Source organism: Sminthopsis crassicaudata, chromosome 2, assembly GCF_048593235.1.
Source record: "Sminthopsis crassicaudata isolate SCR6 chromosome 2, ASM4859323v1, whole genome shotgun sequence".
NCBI lineage: Eukaryota > Metazoa > Chordata > Mammalia > Dasyuromorphia > Dasyuridae > Sminthopsis > Sminthopsis crassicaudata.
In genome coordinates this window covers 28,039,887-28,058,905 of record NC_133618.1, presented here as the reverse complement: position 1 = coordinate 28,058,905, position 19,019 = coordinate 28,039,887, and the positions used below count along the sequence as shown (strand labels likewise).

General features: G+C 49.4%; 1 protein-coding gene across 1 annotated transcript in view; it reads left to right on the top strand.

Moving 5' to 3' along the window:
• Positions 1-7,339: 7,339 nt before the first annotated feature.
• The window catches only part of EXOC6B (exocyst complex component 6B), a 509,545-nt gene continuing 497,865 nt past the window's right edge, over positions 7,340-19,019 (top strand). The window contains exon 1 of the mRNA XM_074285536.1: positions 7,340-7,570. Within this exon, the coding sequence (XP_074141637.1) occupies positions 7,458-7,570 (113 nt within the window). The 5' untranslated portion in view covers positions 7,340-7,457. The remainder of the gene's footprint in view (positions 7,571-19,019) is intronic.

Here is a 19,019-nt window from a genome sequence, read left to right as displayed (position 1 = left end):
AGAGGAAAAATATATTTGTAATGTAATTGAACAATTATTTACCAGTTAAGTTTTTTAGTGCAAAATCCCAGTGAGTTCACAAACCACAAAATGGTAATCAGTGACCTAGAGAGAAGTCTCCAGTGATATGTTCCAGGGATTTGTTTGACCCTATATTGCTCAGCATTTTTACTGAAGGCACAGATGAAGCCATAGGAAGCATACTTGGCGAAAATACAGATGACTCATCGCTAGGAGAGTGAGTTCATAAGTTGGATGACAGTCGGCATTCAAAAAGACCTCATCAGGCTAAAATAATCGTTCATTTGTTTTATAAAAACTAAAGTTAGAGGTATGGGATACAGACTGAGGGGAGGAATAATCCCACTGTATCTGCCCTGTAGTCAAACCCCCTTAGTACTACATTTTAGGGAGAACATACATAAGCTGGACCATGTCCATAATAGTGTGACCAGAATGCTTAAAACCCTCCAGAACATAAGGTCCTATGAGCATCAGAAAGGAGATTGTGGCATTGAGTAACAAGACTAAAGTTAATTAATGAATCCTGATTTCTAATTGGGTCTCCAACATAGACTAACTAAATGATGTTGAGCTAGTCACTTAATGATCCTTTCCCTTTACACGCACCCTAGTCCTACCAAATTGACTTTGCTATTTTTTCATTTTTTGCTGAGACGATTGGGGTCACACAGCTAGGGAAGAATTAAGTGTCTGAGGCTGGATTTGAACTCTGGTCCTCCTGACTTCAGGGCCGGCACACTATCTACTGCACCATGTAGCTGCCCCTACTTTGCTGTTTTTACACATGACAGAGCTCCAATTCTGGAGTCAGGAAGACCTGAATTCAAATTTTGCCACAAACATTCCCTAGCTGTATAACTGCATAAGCCACTTTATATGTCAGCCTCACTTTTCTGGTCTGTAAAATGGGGATGATTGTTATTCTCACAAGGATGTTGTGAGGACCAGGGGATATCAGGGGAGCTTGCTTCTTTCCTTCCACAGTCTGCTCCCTTCATTTGTGCCTGTGTAGCCCATGGTTTCTTCCACAACTCTCAAGAGCAGAGCACGGAGGTGACTGTAACCTCTTACCTCCGAGGGCCATACGTACCAATATTCCCCGGATACACATGAAGACGAGCCAATGTTAAGGTGCCCAACAGCCTTTCTTTATTGGCGTTCTCAGCAGAGGTCAGCAGGAAGCCAAAGCAGGTGTGTGTAGGTCTCTGTGTGTCTCTCCCTGCATCCCTGAATCTCTCTACATCTCTGCCTCCCTCTACTTCTCTCCTCATCCTTCTCCTGCCTAGGGGGAACTGGCCATTTATATTTACTCTCCTCTGGGATCACCCTGTTCCCAGCCCACTCGGCACTGTGCAGGTGCATCTGCAGAAGGGAGACCCCTGGAGTCAGTGCTGCATCCTAAAGAAAGCTCTAGCAAGAGGACGCACCTCTCGCCTTCTCAAGGAAACACCTGTAAGACACAGCCTCCTGCCTCAGGGGCCAAGCCCCCTTCTACCTCCGGGCCCACCCCACCAGCTGACAAGCATCCATGGCAATTCTCAGAAGGAAAGTCCCTGACATAGCCCCCTTTCTGTTTAGTGGGGACCGCTCATAAAACCAGCTTTGATATTAAAAATATATCTATATATAAAAGTCTTAGAGTTAAAAAAAAAAGTACAAAGATATGATAAAGGGGATGAGGGGAAGTATGTTCGAGATTAATCTGTGGCAAAGGGGCGGAGGTCTCATCTTCTATAACTTCTTCAGGCAGACAAGGAGCTTAGTGCTGACCCTATCCAGTGGGGTCCCGACTGAAGCAGGGAGATAAGGGAATTGTAGGCGGCGGCAGCATCTGGTGCCAAATGCCAAGATCAGGTCTAAGGTGATTTCAGGTTGGTATTTCTGGAATGATTCTTCTGAAATCCAGTGGTCTTCCCTGTCAGGACCTGCAAGACATAAATATCCCGGCCCTCCCCAAAGTACTGAGGTTGGACCTTGCCAATGTCCTTCCTCATCCTTTCAAAGGACCTTTTGAATGCTCTCTGGTGCTTGAAGCCCTTTTTTTAAGACTTTATCCACATCCTCTCGTCTGGCTCTCTAACTTATATACTACAGCTGTGTCACCAGGCATGAAGCTGGGCAAACTTATACCTGTCCCATGTGCCTTCCTGTCTGTGGGGCCTGGCAAACCTCACTTGTAACCTTCCCCTCAGAGATTACTGACTGCCCTCATGCCCAATCCCAGGCCTTCGGACATCTCCGACCACGGCCATAGAGCAGTGGTTATTGTTCAACAGGGACCCGGACCCAGGAGCTGGCGAGCTTAAGTTTGGAAAAACACTGGAGCCAACGTTCTCACAGCATTTTATCATCTCCTCAAGGCTTGCTCCTTATCTAAGAAGGACATGGCTTTCTGGCAACGGGTGTTAGTTCTCTCTGGCTAATTTACGGATAAGAGGACCAGCTGCTTCTCCTTTACCTACAACCTCTCAAAAGCCACCTGCAGGCAAACCACAAAAATAGGGAAAGGTTCTTCTGCTGGGGCCAGGAGAGCCAGCAGCTCCTTAACAGTGACCGTCCATCCTCTCCCGTTCCCATGGGAAGAAGGCTGGCTCTTGGTTCAGGGTGCCCGAGCCTGAGTCTTAACCCTGATGCTTTGCAGGGTGTGTGACCATGGGCATGGAGCATATGGGGACTGGCTTGGCTAGTCTCTGGAACCCCTTCCTTCCTCTATGTCACAAATCCTCATTGAGGATCCAGTTCTCCGGGACTTTCACTTTCAACCAAAGGCCCAGGGAAGATCAGACCTTGGAGGATTTGAAAAAAGTCTTCTTGCCCCAGAACTCCACCTGAACCTACTCCAGTCCCATCTCTCCCAGAGTCCCTTTTATCTGGTGCGATAAATGCCAAGCCCATCCTGAAAATGCAGCGCTCTTGACTCTGGGCTAAAAGTGGCCTATAAATATGAGCTCGTGAAAGATCCCATGACATCTCCAGAGAGGAGAAAGGCTGAGAAGCCTTGGATTCAGGGGATAGAATTTTAGGAGGTAGGAAAAGGCGATAATGCTGAGAAAATGTGAGGCAGTTCATTTCCCCTTGGGCTTAGTTAGGCCTGGCTTTCTGGGATCTAAAGAGCCATATGAAAAGAGAAGAGGGCAACAAGAAACTTTTTTTTTTAATTAAAGCTTTTTATTTTCAAAACATCTGCATGGGTAATTTTTCAATATTGACCCTTGCAAAACATTCTGTTCCAAATTTTTATCTCCCACCCTACCCCCTACTCTAGATGGGAAATAGCCCAATACATGTTAAATATGTTAAAATATATGTTAAATCCAATACATTATACATATTTACACAGTTATCTTGCTGCATAAGAAAGATCAGATCTAGTAAGAAAGAAAAAAAAACCTGAGAAGGAAAACAAAAATGCAAGCAGATAATAACAGAAAGAGTGAAAATGCTATGTTGTGTTCCACATTCATTTTCCATAGTCCTCTCTCTGGGTGTAGATGACTCTATTCATTACTGTTCAATTCTTTTATACATATTTCAACAATTATTATGGTAAACAAAAAAAATCAGATAAAAATGGGGAAAATGAGAAGGAAAATAAAATGCAAGCAAACAACAACAAAAGTGAAAATGCTCTGTTGTGATCCACCCTCAGTTCCCACAGCCCTCTCTCTGGGTGCAGAAGGCTCTCTATCACAAGACCATTGGAACTGGCCTGGATCATCTCATTGCAGAAATAAGCCACGTCCATCAGAAAGAGCCACATAATCTTGTTGTTGCCGTGGTCAATGATCTCTTGGTTCTGCTCACTTCACTTAGCATCAGTTCCCCAGGCCTCTCTGAAATCCTCCTGTTGATCATTAACAAGAAACTTTAATATCAACAATTCCCTATCTCTCTTTTTCTGTTTCGGTTTGTATGTCTCTCTCCTCTCTCTTTGTCTGTCTCTGTCTCTCTGTCTCTCATCTATCCTCTCTCTCTGTCTCTTCTATGTTTCTCCTTCTATTTGTCTTTCTCGATCTCTCTTAAAATCAGGGACTCCCCAAAGTTTTAAATACTACAATGAAGTGTGGGAAAATGGGTACCATGTTTCTGCCCACACTTTCTGAGAGCATTTGTGTATGTGTGTAAGTATGTGCATGAGCACTGCCTGGAACTGACACTTTCACAGTGTGTGAGTGTGTGAAAGTGAGTGTATGAGAGTGTGAGTGTGTGTATGAGAATGTGAGTGTGTATGAGTGTGTGTGAGAGTGGGTGTGAGTGTGAGTGTGAATGTGTGAGTGTGAGTATGAGTGTGTGTGAGTGTGAATGTGTGAGTGTGAGTATGAGAGTGTGAGTGTGAGTGTGTGAGCATGTGAGTGAGTGTGAGTGTGTGAGTGTTTGAGAGTGTGTGAGTGTATGTGAGTGTGTGTATGAGAATGTGAGTGTGTATGAGTGTGTGTGAGAGTGGGTGTGAGTGTGAGTGTGAATGTGTGAGTGTGAGTATGAGTGTGTGTGAGTGTGAGTGTGAATGTGTGAGTGTGAGTATGAGAGTGTGAGTGTGAGTGTGTGAGTATGTGAGTGAGTGTGAGTGTGTGAGTGTTTGAGAGTGTGTGAGTGTATGTGAGTGTGTGTATGAGAATGTGAGTGTATATGAGTGTGTGTGTGTATGTATGAGTGTGTGTGTGAGTGTGTGTGAGTCTGAGTGTGTGTGAGTCTGAGTGTGAGTGTGTATGTATGAGTGTGTGTGTGAATGAGTAGTGTGTGTGTGAGTGTGTGAGCGTGTGTGTGTATGTGAGTGTGAGAATGTGTGAGTGTATGTGAGTGAGTGTGTGTGTGTGTGTGGGTGTGTGAGTGTATGTGAGTGTGAGTGTGTGAGTGTTTGAGTGTGTGTGAGTGTGTGAGAGTGAGTGTGTGTTACATGTGTGTGAGTGAGTGTGTGAGTGTTTGAGTGTGTGTGTGATTGTGAGTGTGAGTGTGTGATTGTGAGTGTGAGTGTGTGAGAGTGAATGTGTGTTACATGTGTGTGTGTGATTGTGATTGTGAGTGTGAGTTACATGTGTGAGTGTGAGTGTGTGAGTGTATGTGAGTGTGTGATTGTGATTGTGAGTGTGAGTGTGTGTGAGTGTGTGCGTGAGTGAGTGTGTGTGAGTGTCGTTGAGAAGCTCTGTGGGGAAGATCACGCTGAACCGCAGGGACTTGAGCCCGAAGCCTGGGATGATGTCATCCTGCTGCTCAGGGACCGCGGGAGCTCAGGCTCCTGGGGGAGGACCGCGCTGTCACGGCCTGGAGGACCACACTGAGCTGAGGGTCAGAGAGGAGGCGGCTCTGAGGAGGGGGTGACAAACAGCCACCACATTCTGCGGCCCAGAGACGCCCTGGGGGCGGCCTCGCTCCTTCTCAGGCTCGGGGAGAAAGTACTAACCAGGACGCGGAGCTCCGAGCTGCTCGGTCCCGGGGTTGGCGCCCCTGCCCCAGGGCCGGACGCGGACACCTGGAACACTCATCTAAGGCCGGACTCTCCGCAGGTTGTCTGACAAGAAGCGCGCCCCCTGTGGGCGTCAATGCTCTGGGGAGGTTACGGGATGACTAAGCCCGGTCCTGAGGAGAGCGTCACAGGGCAAAGAGCGGTTTGTACCGACAGCTTCCCCAGAGCCTTCCCCAGAGACCGGCCGAAGGCCAGAGAGAGAACGGCGGAGGGGGAAGGGCCCTGACGGTTCAGAACGGCCTCAGTGTTCTCCGGGCCCTTTGCGGGGGGAGGTGGAAGAGGCTCGGAGGGGGGGCGGTCTGACGGAGCTCTGGGGAGCCACGAGGAGCATGCAGGGAGGACCAAAGAAAGCCTCTACGGCGGGAGAGCCGGCGGCCCGGCTGACGGATTTCTTGTCTCTGCGGGATTATTAGCTTGTGGACACTGACCAGCTCGGTTTAACGGTGCCTAAAATGAGCGCTCACAGCGGCGGGAAAGGCCTGGAGCTTAACGGCGAGCGCTGCCAGACTCGGACCGAGCCTGGAGACAGTGTCCCTGGTTCGGGGTCACGTGAGTGAGACGGAGGTGTGATCTCTATAGAAGACGAGATTGTCGGTCAGAGCCGCGCTCAGATTTGCACTGTTTAGATCCGGAGCCCCGCTTGTATCGAAGCCTCCTTGACATTCTGCTGCCTCCTCAGCTAATTGTTTAAATGCAGAACTTAGCGTACGCGGGGTCACCGGGGAAATCGCTTCCGTTGAAATAAAGATGCTTTTCCCCTTTTAGGTCTGTGCCTCCCGAAGTCTCCCCCAGCCCCCGAGGCTGCGGCCCAGACCGCGGCCACGTTGGGTTTACGCTGGGCGCGGGCCGGCCGGTTTCCGTGCCCTCGGACGCCGCCCTTACGCAGTTTGGACCTCGGTTTCCTCCCTTGTCTATGAAAAGGTTGGATCACATGACTCCTTCCACAAAGGCCTTCCAGTTCTTAGGCCAAAAGAAAACAGTAGATTTTGAGGGAAAATGGAAGAAGGCGGAGGGGCAGAGGGGAAACGTGACCGGGAGTCACAGACAAACCCAAACTCTACTTCTTGTCACTGTCCACAAGTCTCTACGCCGGCCCGGCATCGGGCATAAGTGAAAACAAACAAAAACCCAGATCTCGCACTCCACGTGGTTCGGGGAAGGGGCGTGGGGGACGACGGGATTTTAGCAGAGAGGAGGGAGCGGGAGAAAATGTCCGGAGGTGGAGGGTTTTGTTCAAGGTCAATGGCAGTGGGTGGAGGAGGGAGAGGGGGTACGGGAGGAGTTGGGTCTCGAGGGACTGAGGGGATTCTTCACAAGCTTCCTTTCGCACTCAGTTTCTCCATCTCTAAATGTCCCTATCCAGGACAGCACGAATGCACGAACCTATTGGCCACTTTCAGCCACGCCCACTTCATCAGTCACCCAATGAACAAGCTTTTCTAGGGCCCCTACATGCACCAGGGATGGGCTAAGCGCGGAGGGGAGGGAAGGGAGGGAGGTCCGCCCTGCCCTCAGGGAGCTTCCAGTCTCCTTGGAGGGCTTCGCTAGGAGCACCCAGCTAAGTGCCCCGGAATCTGGGCGCCGTCTGTTCGGGAGGCCCTGGAGAAGCCCCTTCATTCCCCTGGGCCTCGGTTTCCACCCAAAGAGTGGGTGGCGTAGGGCGGCACCTTAGGTCCGTCCTAGCTCCAGGGCGTCCGTTCCCATCCCCCGAGGGCGAGGAGAGCGAGAACTACAATTCCCGGCAGGCAGCGCGCGCGGCGCGGCGCTGGGCGTGGCCTGGGGCGCGCTGACGCCCGGGGGCGTGACGGGGGCGGGGTCGTTGCTGGGCGGCTGAGGCGGCTGAGGCGGCTGAGGCGGCTGAGGCGGCTGAGGCGGCGAGGCTGCGGCCGGGTCCGAGCGCAGGCAGCGGGCGCAGGGAGGTCGGGGAGCCGGGAGCGGCGGCGCGGCGCGGGGCGGGGCAGGCGCCCGGCTCATGGAGCGGGGGAAGATGGCGGAGGCGGAGAGCCTGGAGACGGCGGCGGAGCACGAGCGGATCCTGCGGGAGATCGAGAGCACGGACACGGCCTGCATCGGGCCCACGCTCAGGTAGCGAACCGGGCCGGACCGGGCCGGGGCCGGGACCGGGGGCGGGCCGGAGGAGGGCGGGCCGGGCCGCCCCGCCTTCCCCAGACCCCGACGGCGGAGCCTGAGAGGCAGTGCCCGAGGGGGGAGGGGGAGTCACGCCCGGTCCCTCCGCGGAAAGGGGAGCCCCCGGAGAGGGGGGGACGGTGCCCGGGGGTCGCGCCCCGCCCCCTCATTCTGTGCCCCGGGGCCGCGCCCTGCCCCCCTCGGAGAGGGAGTCCCCAGCAGAGGGGGAACAGTGCTCGGGGGTCACACCCCGCCCCCAGTGCCGAGGGGCCCGTCCCGCCTCAGGGGGGCCTGCCCTCCCCCCTTCTCCCTCCGCCGAGAGTCTCCCCCTGCGCTGGGGGGGCCCCAGGGGTCACGCCCACCCCCAGAGGGAGTGCCCCCGGAGATAGGACCCATGGCCCGGTCACGCCCCCTCCCCTTCTACACCCCGCAGCGCCCCTCATTCAGGACTCCCCGGGGGACCACCTCACCAGGGAGCCCCCATGAGCAAGACCCTTAGAAGTGGAGCACCCCCCAAGAAAAAGACACCCCCAAAGTGCAGGACCCCCAGAACCAGACCTCGGAAATGGCAAGAGCCCCAGAGAGTGAGAGTTAAGGGGGTACCCCCATCAGAGTCCCCCTCCTCTTTTACTACACTTGTTCCCTGGAGGGAGCCCCTTCCAGGAGTGACCCCCTGACTCCTGCCCCAGCCCCTCAGCAGGGCCCTCTCCGCAGGAGAGACCCCCCCCCCAGAGAGCAAGGCTTCCCAAGAGCCACCTCTGCCCCCAGCCCCCTTCCTGACCGCCCCCCACTTTCAGGGAGGACTCACTCCTCCTCCGAGCCCAGTTCCCAGCTGGACCTTCTCCTTCCCCAAGGCTAGCGCCCTCCCAGGAGAGACTGCCCACCCACATCCTCTGTCCTCCTGCTTGCCCCTTCTGCAAGTGACCTCTGACCCCAGGTAGGGGCTCCCACACCTCCCCAGACACCTCTTTGCCACCCACATTTCTCCACTACAGTCAGGACCCCTCCCCCCTCAAAGAAGGGCCTGTCCCCTCCTCCCAGGACCGCCCCCCCTTCCCACCGGCCCTGCCTCCTCTCTTCCTTCCCCCCAGAATGAGGTGCCCTTCTCAGTCAGACCTTGTCCTCCCCCAGGGCCTGACCCTCCCTCTTGTCCAGGACCCTTCCCCCATCCGGATTTGCCCCCTCCCCCTTAGGCTCCTTTCCATTGGCTCGGCACCCTTCCTCCTCCCTCTTCCTCCTCCCCAGGAGCAGGGCCCCCATTGAGGAAGTGTCACAGGGTCCTACCCCGCCCCATGGCCTCCTTCCCTCCCCCCTCCTCTCCCTGAGAGTCGTCTCCCCCCCCCAGCCCCCAGGTTTTTGTTTGCCCAGGAGTGACCCCTTGGCCGGGCTGCGGCCTGGCCCTCGTTGGGCTCCTGGGAGGAGGAGCCCTTCCTCTCCCTGCCTCACCCAGGCTTCCCCAGAAAAGCTTCCGCTCCTGGGGAGTCCGGCTCCCCCAGCAGGGAGATGCCCCCCCCCCAGGGTTTCCACTCTCTTCCCAGGAGGCTCCACGGCCCCTTCCCCAGGATGAGCCCCTCCCCTCACAGCCTGGCCCCTCTTGGGTGAGACTTTTCCAGGTTCGGGTTCCCTTCCCTTAGAAGGCCACCCTCCCCCCAGCTCTTTTGGAGAGTAAGGAGGGTCCCTTTGGGAGGGGTCGCCGTGGCTGCATTCAGTGGGATTCCTCCCCTCTGAACCTCAGGCCCTTCCAGAGATTGGCTTCTTCAAGAAGCCCTCGGCAAATTCAGGGCAGACCCCCGTGCTGGGGACGGGTGTGGGGGGATGGGAGTGGGGGAGTTAGTGCCGTCCTCCCTTGGAGGACCCCCCCCACCTGTGGAGCCAGGATGGGCCTCTCTGGCCTAGGGGAAGGCCTCTCTCCCCCCTCCCCAGTTAGAGTCAGGGACCTGGCTTTGATGTATCAGTTTAAGCTTTGCAAAGAGCTGGATGTCTGTCTCGTGGGATCCGGTGGGATCTGGTGGGAGAGTTTTTGTTGTCTCGTTGTACAGGTGGGGAAATTGAGGCTGCTCTGGGCCAGTGACTTCTCCAGGACCACTCCCTGAGGGGTCCCATTTGCTCCTCAGCTCCCTCAGCATGGGGTATGAGCCGCTTTTATCGGGGTCTCTCCTTCCCCAAGAAGCAGCCCAGATCCGCGCCTCTCCAGTACCCGTCTCACCCCCAGCGTCGCATTCCCTTCAGAATTCGGCCATTCCAGAGTTTGGTCATGGAGCCCTTGGGCCGGTGCTGCCCGGGGAGGTGGGCACGCAGAAAAGGCTCGTCCCTCCTCGGAGAGAAGCTGCCTGGAGTGTGGGCTTCCCGGGGCCTCTCGGCTTTCTCCCCTGCCTTTGGCTCTTGCCGGACCTTCCTCCTGGGCTCAGGCCCCCCAGTGCCCGTACAGCCCTGCCCTCAGGAGCTGTCCCCTATGTCCCCTTTTCCCTGAGGGCTCCACGCCAGCCTGCCAGTCATTTCCCACCTTTCTCTTTCTTTGGCTTTATCAGCTGGTCACCTGTGGACCCAGGAGTACTTTGACCTTGTCTTGGCAGGAGCGGCAGGTGCCTGGGGGTGCCGGCTCCTGCCCATGGGGGCTGTCACAGGCAGGGGTTGGGGGCAGCCTCCTCCCTGAGATCTCAGCCTTTTCCCCACCTTGTTAAACAGGAACAGCCCGCAGTAGTCAGCTCTTCCTGCCTCCTGCCATTTGTGCAAGCGGCTTTTTCGTTTCTCCTTCCCCCATGTTCTTAGATGGCTCCCAAAGGGTCTCATGGTCTCTTTATAGAACTCTGAAGTCACTATCTGAGAGCTGTTGGACCAGGGTGGGGGGCCTGTTGTGAGCTAGAGAGCCCCCCGTGGGCTTGGGGACCTGCCGTGGCCCAGAGGCCAAGATTTCGTTGGGCTTTGGCTCAGTCCTGGGCTTGGGGCTGGCGCTTCCCTGTTGGAGCTCTTGGGCTGTCAGTAGGACCCTAACATCTGAATCCTTAAGGCTCCTTCCAGTTGCTGGAGCAGCCGGTGGTACCGGGACAGTCAGGAAAGCGCTCAGTGTAAATCCAACTTCAGGTGAACCTGGGCAAGTGCCTTAACCTCTGTTTGCCTCAGTGTCCTCATCTGTGAAATGGGACATCACAGGGTGGTTGTGAGGATCAGATGAGAGAATAGTTGTAGGTGCTTAGCACAGTGCCTGGCACACAGTGGGTACTTAATAAGCGCGTCTCTCTGGTCTCCATCTCTGATCCTGGTTTTGCTGTAGCCTGTGTACCCCCTTGGGAGGATTCATGTGCCCCCGTTTGCTAGTTTGGGGGCTGGCCTCCCTCCAGACTGGGACACTCCTCCTGAGGAGGATGGCTGTCCTTCCGCCCCCTGCCTTCCAGTCTTGGTGTCTCACTTTGACCACTATCCACACCCTGTGGTTCTTAAAGCTCCACCACATCTACCCACGGCCGCCACCTCATTTCAGGCCTTGGTCCTTCCCCTGCCTGCCTAATGGACTCTTCCGGGGGGGCCGTCCTGAATTTCTCCTCCCAGCCATTCCCATGGACCCACTAAAGGGACTTTCCTGGTCTGGAATCTGGCTACCTCGCCTGAGCAGGCCCGTGACTCCCATTAGCGTGTCTGCAGCCTGACCTCGTGGGCACATTTGGCCCGGGACACACTTTTCATGTTGGCCCGGCCTTCAGGACCTTTCTCGGGATGCTTCCCTACATCTAGAATGCTGCTTCCCCCCCCCTTGCAATGCTCTGCCTCTGGGTCCCTCCTCTGCCTGAGGCCCTTCTAGCCGCCTGCTCTTCCCTGTCCCAGTGCCTTCCCCCTCAAAGGCCACCTGCTCTCCATCATTGATGTGGTTTTCATATACCTGCCTAGTGGGTGCTTTCCTCTTGTTAGGGGAAGAGTTCCTCCAGGGCAGCTCCACTTTTATATTTGTGTCCTGCTGTCAGTACAGGGGGTCTGAATTAATGCTTGTTAATGGACTGTGGAAAAGGGTTGGTGCCTTTTTTTCTGCCATGACTACTTGGGGGTAAATGACATCGAGCAACCTCACTTTCTGTCTGAAAGTATTCCGCTTGTGATAACCCCACTGGTTATCAGCCCCTCCAGAGCGGTCTGTCCTTCAGAGACTGGCAGGTAATTCCTGGGTCACGGGCAGATACCATGTTTAAAGCACTGGGTGCAGAAATCCCTTCTCAGTTGTTTCCTCTTTTGTCCGTGAGACTGAGGTGACTTTTCCAGGAGCCGGTCACTTGCTCAGAATATCTGATGAAATTCTGTTGGCAAGAGCATTTGGATTCTTCTGGGAACATTTATCTGCACCTCTCATCTGTCAGAGCTAAGGACTTCGGAATCTGAGGAAGGAGAACTTCTATACAACATCCTTCGAGGGAGAACAGGTTAAATGGGCAGAAATAAACGAACAATGAAAAGACATAAGCTGGAAGGTCTGAGTCAGAGTTCCAGCTCTGTCTCCTACTGGCTTTGACAACTTGGAAAGACTCAGATTTCTGAGAGACAAGAACTGGCTTAGAGGATCTTTGAGTTCCCTTCCTGATAGGATCAGCTGTGGTTATGTAACCCGCAGCAGGTAGAGGCTGTTTTAAATGTATGCAAACAAACGGGAAAATGCAGAATATTTGGGGACAGTCATTTGCTTTGCTTAGTGAAGAAAGAGTTATATGAAAGAGAGCTGTTGGAGAGAAGATTAGAAAGGTGGCTTAAAAGCATAAAGAGGGAGGAGTCTGAAGAGAAGTTGTTAGTTGGGGGAGAGGAATCAGAGGTTTTTGATCAGGGAAGAAAAGTTAGTGTTATTTTCCCGGAAGCTAGTTCTTCACCAGCTGAGCTGTAGGATGGGTGGGGATGAAGCTGGAGGCGAGCAGTGTCAGTAGTCTGTGCTTGAGGTGGCGAAGGCTGTTGGTGGAGTAATAAACGGATTTGATCAGTGGGCACAGGAAGAGGCAGAAGATCAAGGTGACTTAGTTGACAAGTGGGTAGCTAGGACAATTTCTGCAGAGCAGCAAGGTTGAGAGAAAGGAGGTGTTTTCTGTTCAGTATGTCAGGATCTGTCAGCATTGCAGATGCTGGTGTCAGTGTCCAGGAAACAGCTGGGCTTTGTGCTGACCCATGAGCTAAATAAAGTACTTTTCATAGCCCCTCTGACAGACTGATCTCAAATTCGTGCGTTACGGTCCCCTCCTGTCACTCTCTCCCTGTCACGGCTCAGTTGTTTGGTAAACTTTCCTTCGAGGTTTCCAGCTGTCATTCTCACAGACTCTCCTGGCTGGCTTTTCCCATGTTTGAAGTACTGTTCTTGAAATCTGCCTGCTTCTCTGTGTGTCATATTAGTTTAAAGAATCTGAGATAGTCGTGGTAAAGTCAATTGATGTTGAAATGTGACTGACTGTGCTTCTCTGTTCTTGGTAGGAGTTAGTTTTTAGCTCCTGAAGAAAAGGGAAATCACTAGGCTTTTTCAGTGCTGCTCACATCATTTAATGATGATAAAAACAAGTTAGGGGACAGAGACTTTTTCTCTTTTTGCTTCCATCTCTGAGAGGTTACCTTATGTAATGAAGGAAAAGTGGAAGCCCTTAAGACTTGTCATAGCAAATCATCTTTCCTCAAGTACAAATACCTGATACCTCTTGGAAAGAGAGGAGTTTGGAACTGTGAATTTCTCTCATCAGGTTGCCATAGTAAGGGTGCAGTGAATCTACAAGCATTGACTAAGGATGTACAGCCCGACCTGTATAGGCTTGGGAGATTGAAAGATACCTTCACTGCCTGAGGGAGCTGGCCCTAGGTAAGAGCTGGAGTATCAGGAAAGGTCTCATGTGGGGGGGAGATGGTGCTTGCAATAAGGTAGCTTGGGATTCAGAGAGGTGGAAGCCAGTCAATAACTGTCACTTCCTACTTATTCTGAAGTGAAAAAAGAACAGTAGAGTTCGTTCCCTCCCTCCCTCCATCCTTTCCTTCCTTCCTTCCTTCCTTCCTTCCTTCCTTCCTTCCTTCCTTCCTTCCTTCCTTCCTTCCTTCCTTCCTTCCTTCCTTCCTTCCTTCCTTCCTTCCTTCCTTCCTTCCTTCCTTCCTTCCTTCCTTCCTTCCTTCCTTCCTTCCTTCCTTCCTTCCTTCCTCTCTCTCTTTTTCTCTCTTTCTCTTTCTCTTCTTCTCCTGACTCCCTTCTTTCCTCTGTTTCCCCACCTCTCCCTCTCTCTCAGGGTTAATTTCCTTATCCATGGTCATACAGCTAATAAACATCTAAGACTACTTTTGAGCTTCCCAAGGCCTGTGCTTTCTCCACTGTTCAGCTGCCCCTGTTTATTCATTCTTGAGAGAATTATTATTCTTTAGAGAAGAAGATGCAATGTGGACAGAGCACTGGGTTGGGAGTCAGGAAGACCTGAGTTCAAAGGTCATTTCAAACACTTTCTAGCTATGTGACCCTGGGCAAGCCACTTATTCTCCTTTTGCCCTAGATAGCTCATCTGTAAAATGGGGATAATAATAGTATCTATCTACCAGAGTTCTTGTGAGGATCAAATGAGATCATCTTTGTAATGCACTTAGCATAGTAGATAGTTAATAAATGCTTGTTTCTTTCTCCTTCCTGTCTGCTAAACTTCATGTCCCTTGAAGTAAGTACCTGCTCAAGAAGCCAAAGTGAGGATCAGGGTTTCTATTTTTCCTCTTAGATCCAGGAATCCAAGAGCAGCAAGTTTATCCTGTAACGCTCATTGTTGGCTAAATTTCACTGCTTATAATTTCATAGGAATTCAAAAGAGATTGATTTTTAAGAAATCTTATTATTCATGTGCAGCAATGTAGAAAAAAATCATTTTTGGTCATATTATGTTTATAGGAAACTTTTGACTAAGATCTCTTTAGACCAACTTCAAGATTTTTATTTTTGAAAACTCTTTGTTGATATATTTAGTTAGTTCACAATTGAGCAACTGTGGCTGCTTAGGATGGCTATTTGCTATGTTGATATGAGTTAATGCCTGAGCTCTGTTAATAGATTCTTTGTCTTCTGAATAAACCCCAATTCTTCGTCCACATATGGGCAGTGTTCTCCAGTGATGATGCTATTGATGGGTGGTAATCTGGAGTTCCTAGCCCTTTAGTACCTCTTAGGAATTCCAGAACACTGTCCCCTGTATTACCAGAATTAGTGATAGTTCTGTGTTTTATTGAGTATATTGTTTGGGTTGAATATTTTGGAACCTTGAAAATAAAGGGTCCTGGGACTTTATAAGAGATTCACACCAAAGTCAAGAACCTGAAGGAACTTCCTCCTCTGATTTTGTTTGTGGATTTTGATAAGAGGATCCTTTGCCCAAAGGAGTTTGGGTTAGCTCTTTAGAGAGGTTAAGCATCATTACTTTCTACTCTGGTCTTTGGGGAAAATAGTAGATACTGAAAAGTGAATGTCTTTTAATAAACTGACTTTCCATCAACCCTTGACTTGTGTGACAGACCAAAGAAGGGAATAGTGCCAGTCTTCAGATGACAATCCAAATGCTAACACAACGGGAGTCAGTTGATTCTGTCACTTCTTTGGCAAGAACAACATTCTGCCAATTTTCCCAGTTTCTTGGTTTCCAGTCTCTGCTGTGAAAAAACCTATATCTCTGCCTTCATGTTACAGCAGGGCCCCCTCATCCCAGTTAAATGCCAGTTACATTTCTCCTTGATTCAGATCCTTGTTTAATGTTTCTGGAAAAGAGCTTTTCCTGTAGAGAAGGGCCATTCTCTTGAAGGGCTGGACCAACAGATTGATGACAGATTGAATGATTGAAGTTTTTGTTGGCCAGATCTTTTCAGGGTAAAAGAAAACCTATTCATGCTTTCTTTCCTATCCCTCTACAAATTCAGGTCAAAGTGCTATCTTCTCAGGGCTCCTATTCCCTGATTCATTTGCGGTTTCTTTTCCTGTAAGCTGTATTATTTAGGTCTGGAGATTGACATGCTCTTAAGAATTTGCAGGAGCTGGTAAACGCTGACTTCCTTTTTGATTATTGTACCCCTAGCTTTAAACATGTTCCAAGGTGTTACTTGGCTTTCCAGAGTACTACAACAGTTCATTTGCCATAGTAACTTCTGAAAAACTGAGAAGAAAATATTGGAAGCTTTGGACATGGGGAGAAACCAGAGGCCAAGGTCCTACTGATCCTTAAGTTGGGAACTTTTTACTCCCCTAGAGGAGCTAATTGATAGTTTAGTCCAACATCTACCTTTTATAGGTGAAAAATTGAGAGTTTGAGGAGTCAACTTCCTTTGCTTCAGATTTACAGTGAGTGTAATAGGCAAGTCTTCCTTTGTCACTGGATGCTGCCACTCCTTTCTGGTGTCTGGAAACTTAAGAATCACGACCATTTGTCTGATGTGTTTATTTGGTTGTCCAAATGAGTTTAATGACCAGAAGTACTAAATACCTACTATAAATCCAAATTGAAAAGGATAATATTTTCTTATTCATTATTTAAATTTAATGTGATTCATCTCTTTTGTAAAGTGTATTTTTGACTTTTAATAATAGTTCATGCTCAATAAGAAATTATATCAGCAAACCATCTTTTGATGGTAGTTGATCTAGTGTTGTTGAATTCTCACAGTCTACACTGAAGTGGGTTTTCTTTTCATAGTCTACATTCAAGTGGGTTTTCTTCTTTTCATATATATAATATGATAAAAGCTGAACTTTTTGTGGGAAGATGGTAGATAATTCTATTACTTTGTCAGCAGAAGTGTTAGCAGACTCTTGATATTTTTGACTAATTTTCTTCTATTATAATTTAATATAATTTAATGGGTTCCTTTAAAAAGTTTCCTTATCTCTTACAGGCCCTTAATATATTACTATTTGAATGAATGGGCGTTGCCTGCTGGTGTTCTTCCCGATTCTCTGAAACCTCTTGATATCTTGGGGTTTAAGGGCTAAAGGACTACGCCTTAAATCGAGATCACTCTGGCTCTTATTGATTGGCTAAGAATAAATCCTAGCCCAACCCACTTAGTCATTGTTTAGGCCCAGCTGGCTAAGAGTGAAAGTAAATAGCAATTGTTTCTGTTTTGGCCAGAAACCCTGAGGGTCTTCCAGGCTTTCCAGATAGTTTGAGATATGTAATCCTTCTGTCTCTCTGGTCTCTGTCTGAATGTCTGTCTCTATATCAAACCAGGGAAAAGAAGCTATCCTTTGCCTCATTTATACCTACTCTTAAATCACAAAATGGCACAAAAATGCACAACGTCTCCCAATGCATCGGGGGCCACTTCCACTCATCCTGCTCTCTATTTTGTCATTGGATCCAGATGTCTTGGGAGGGGAAAGTGAGGCTGGTGACTTTGCACAGCCTCCCTCACTTTAATTCACTCGCAAATCATGGCATCACTTTCCTGACATCATGGTCCTCTTTGAGAATGCAGGACAAATAGCAATAACCAGTTTACTATCTGTAGTGTCTTATCATCAGGAATTAGCTGGGCCTGTCCTTTGACAGTGAACTCAAATTCAAATATTGGGAAAGCAGTGGATTGAGCCACATTTTTGTTGTGGTTTCAGAAATTTTTCTTTATCATTGGCAAATTGATAAACCTTGATAATGAGAAATATTTAATTGTGTGATTCTTTATCTCTTCTCACCCAACTCTAAATATGTTTGCATATATAAAAAGTAGAGTATAATGTCCAGACTAGCTCCCTGGAAGGCCTCAGGATTTGCCAGAGTTAGGATCAGTCAAAGTCATTGGTCTTGAGAGGGAGAAGTGAAGGAGGCAGGCAAGCTGCCATGCAGTTTGCCAAAGAACTCCCAGCCTCTTTCCTCCTCATCCTGCAGCCAAGGGCGTCTGACTTCTCTCCCCTAGCTCTCCAATCCTTGCCACAGTTATTTCACCACCAAACATTCAGCAAGCACCTTTGGTGAGGAGAGCCATCACATTGCCATCTTATCTAAATATGTGTATATAGAGCCATTATCTCACATTGAATTAAGTGTTCTGCTGTCTAATTCAAGCATACCTTTTCAGAGTTTCAGCCCTCTACAGTAAAGTCTTGCTTGTCATTTCATTGATATGAGGGACTCCCAGATGAGGAGACTCTCTTTACAAGTGCAGGTCAGTATTTCTGCAGTTTGGTGTTGTCACACAGCCATTTGATGACTGAGCTAGAGTTTGAGCCAAGGGTTTTGTTTTGTTTTATTATTATTTTTTTAAACCTATATAACAGAAACAAACCCTGATCCAGGGAACATTTGAAGAGGCTTTACAGTGAAAAAGTGTAGCACCTTATGTACCCTATCTTTCATGGTCTTCTTTTCTTTTCTTCTGGCTCACCCTTTTCTAAGAAATCTCCTTCCTCTTTGATTGTTGGATTGACAAACCACTGCTTTGAACTGAGTGATGCACCTGTTCAGGAAGTATTTTGATTCAGTTTGGTAACTTTAGGAAGCACACAGACCGAATTCTGGTTTTAACTAAATCTCAAAAAGGTTCAATAAAATTAATATTTGTATTGTTAAGGATCCAGAAGTAATTTGGTTTGTTTTATTTAAAACAGATATTTAAAGCTTCTGTTGTCAATATCTAAACATAAACAGAAGGAAGAAAATGTGGGAAAGCAAAAAATCATTGTAAAAGACGGTATCTGTAACCTTGTACTTTGGCAGTTTACTACTATTTCAGTTTTTGGCTCTATTTGGTTCAAGTCTCTGTTGTGTTCATTGTTCTGAGATTTAGTTCCTTTATGACGGTGTGGATTGGCTCAGTCTCTTTCCTTGTCTTATCTCAGAAGATCTAAAAACAGATTTGTCAGGCACTGTTCTGGGAGTTCAGTCCCTGTGATGTCAGATGTTCTGACACTTGTTATGGGCTGAACTCTCCGCAGGCAGCTGACCTCCCTTACTGCCAAACAGTCTTCCAGTAGAGGTTCTGAATGGCTCTCCTTTGGCCTCTCCTCATTGGCTGTGGTCAGTAGTCTCTTAAGGGTCACCATCACGGAAGAGCACCTTGCAGATTTTAGGTTAAAAACTGGGAGTTTTTAGAGCAGAACTTTGGGCGTTGGCTGCCTTCCTGTTTGGAGCTTGATACTGGCAAGAAAAGTTATACTTTTCTTAGTAATCATAGGTATACACACACACAGAGTATGCTTTGTGATTATAGCTAATAAGGCAGATCCTCAATAGCCATGTCTCATGATATTTTAACATCTAATTTAGGTGATTTCATTAGTTGAGAGAGCAGTGGAATTTTGATTTCTCTGTGGGAAAATTCTAAATGAATGGATCATTAACATCCAGGCCTAGCTGACATAGGATTTATTGAGGTTATTCAATGGAGGAAGAAAGATTCTGGCTTTTTAGAGGGGTTTCCCAAGTTCAGCCTTCTGAATGACATCTTCCATATG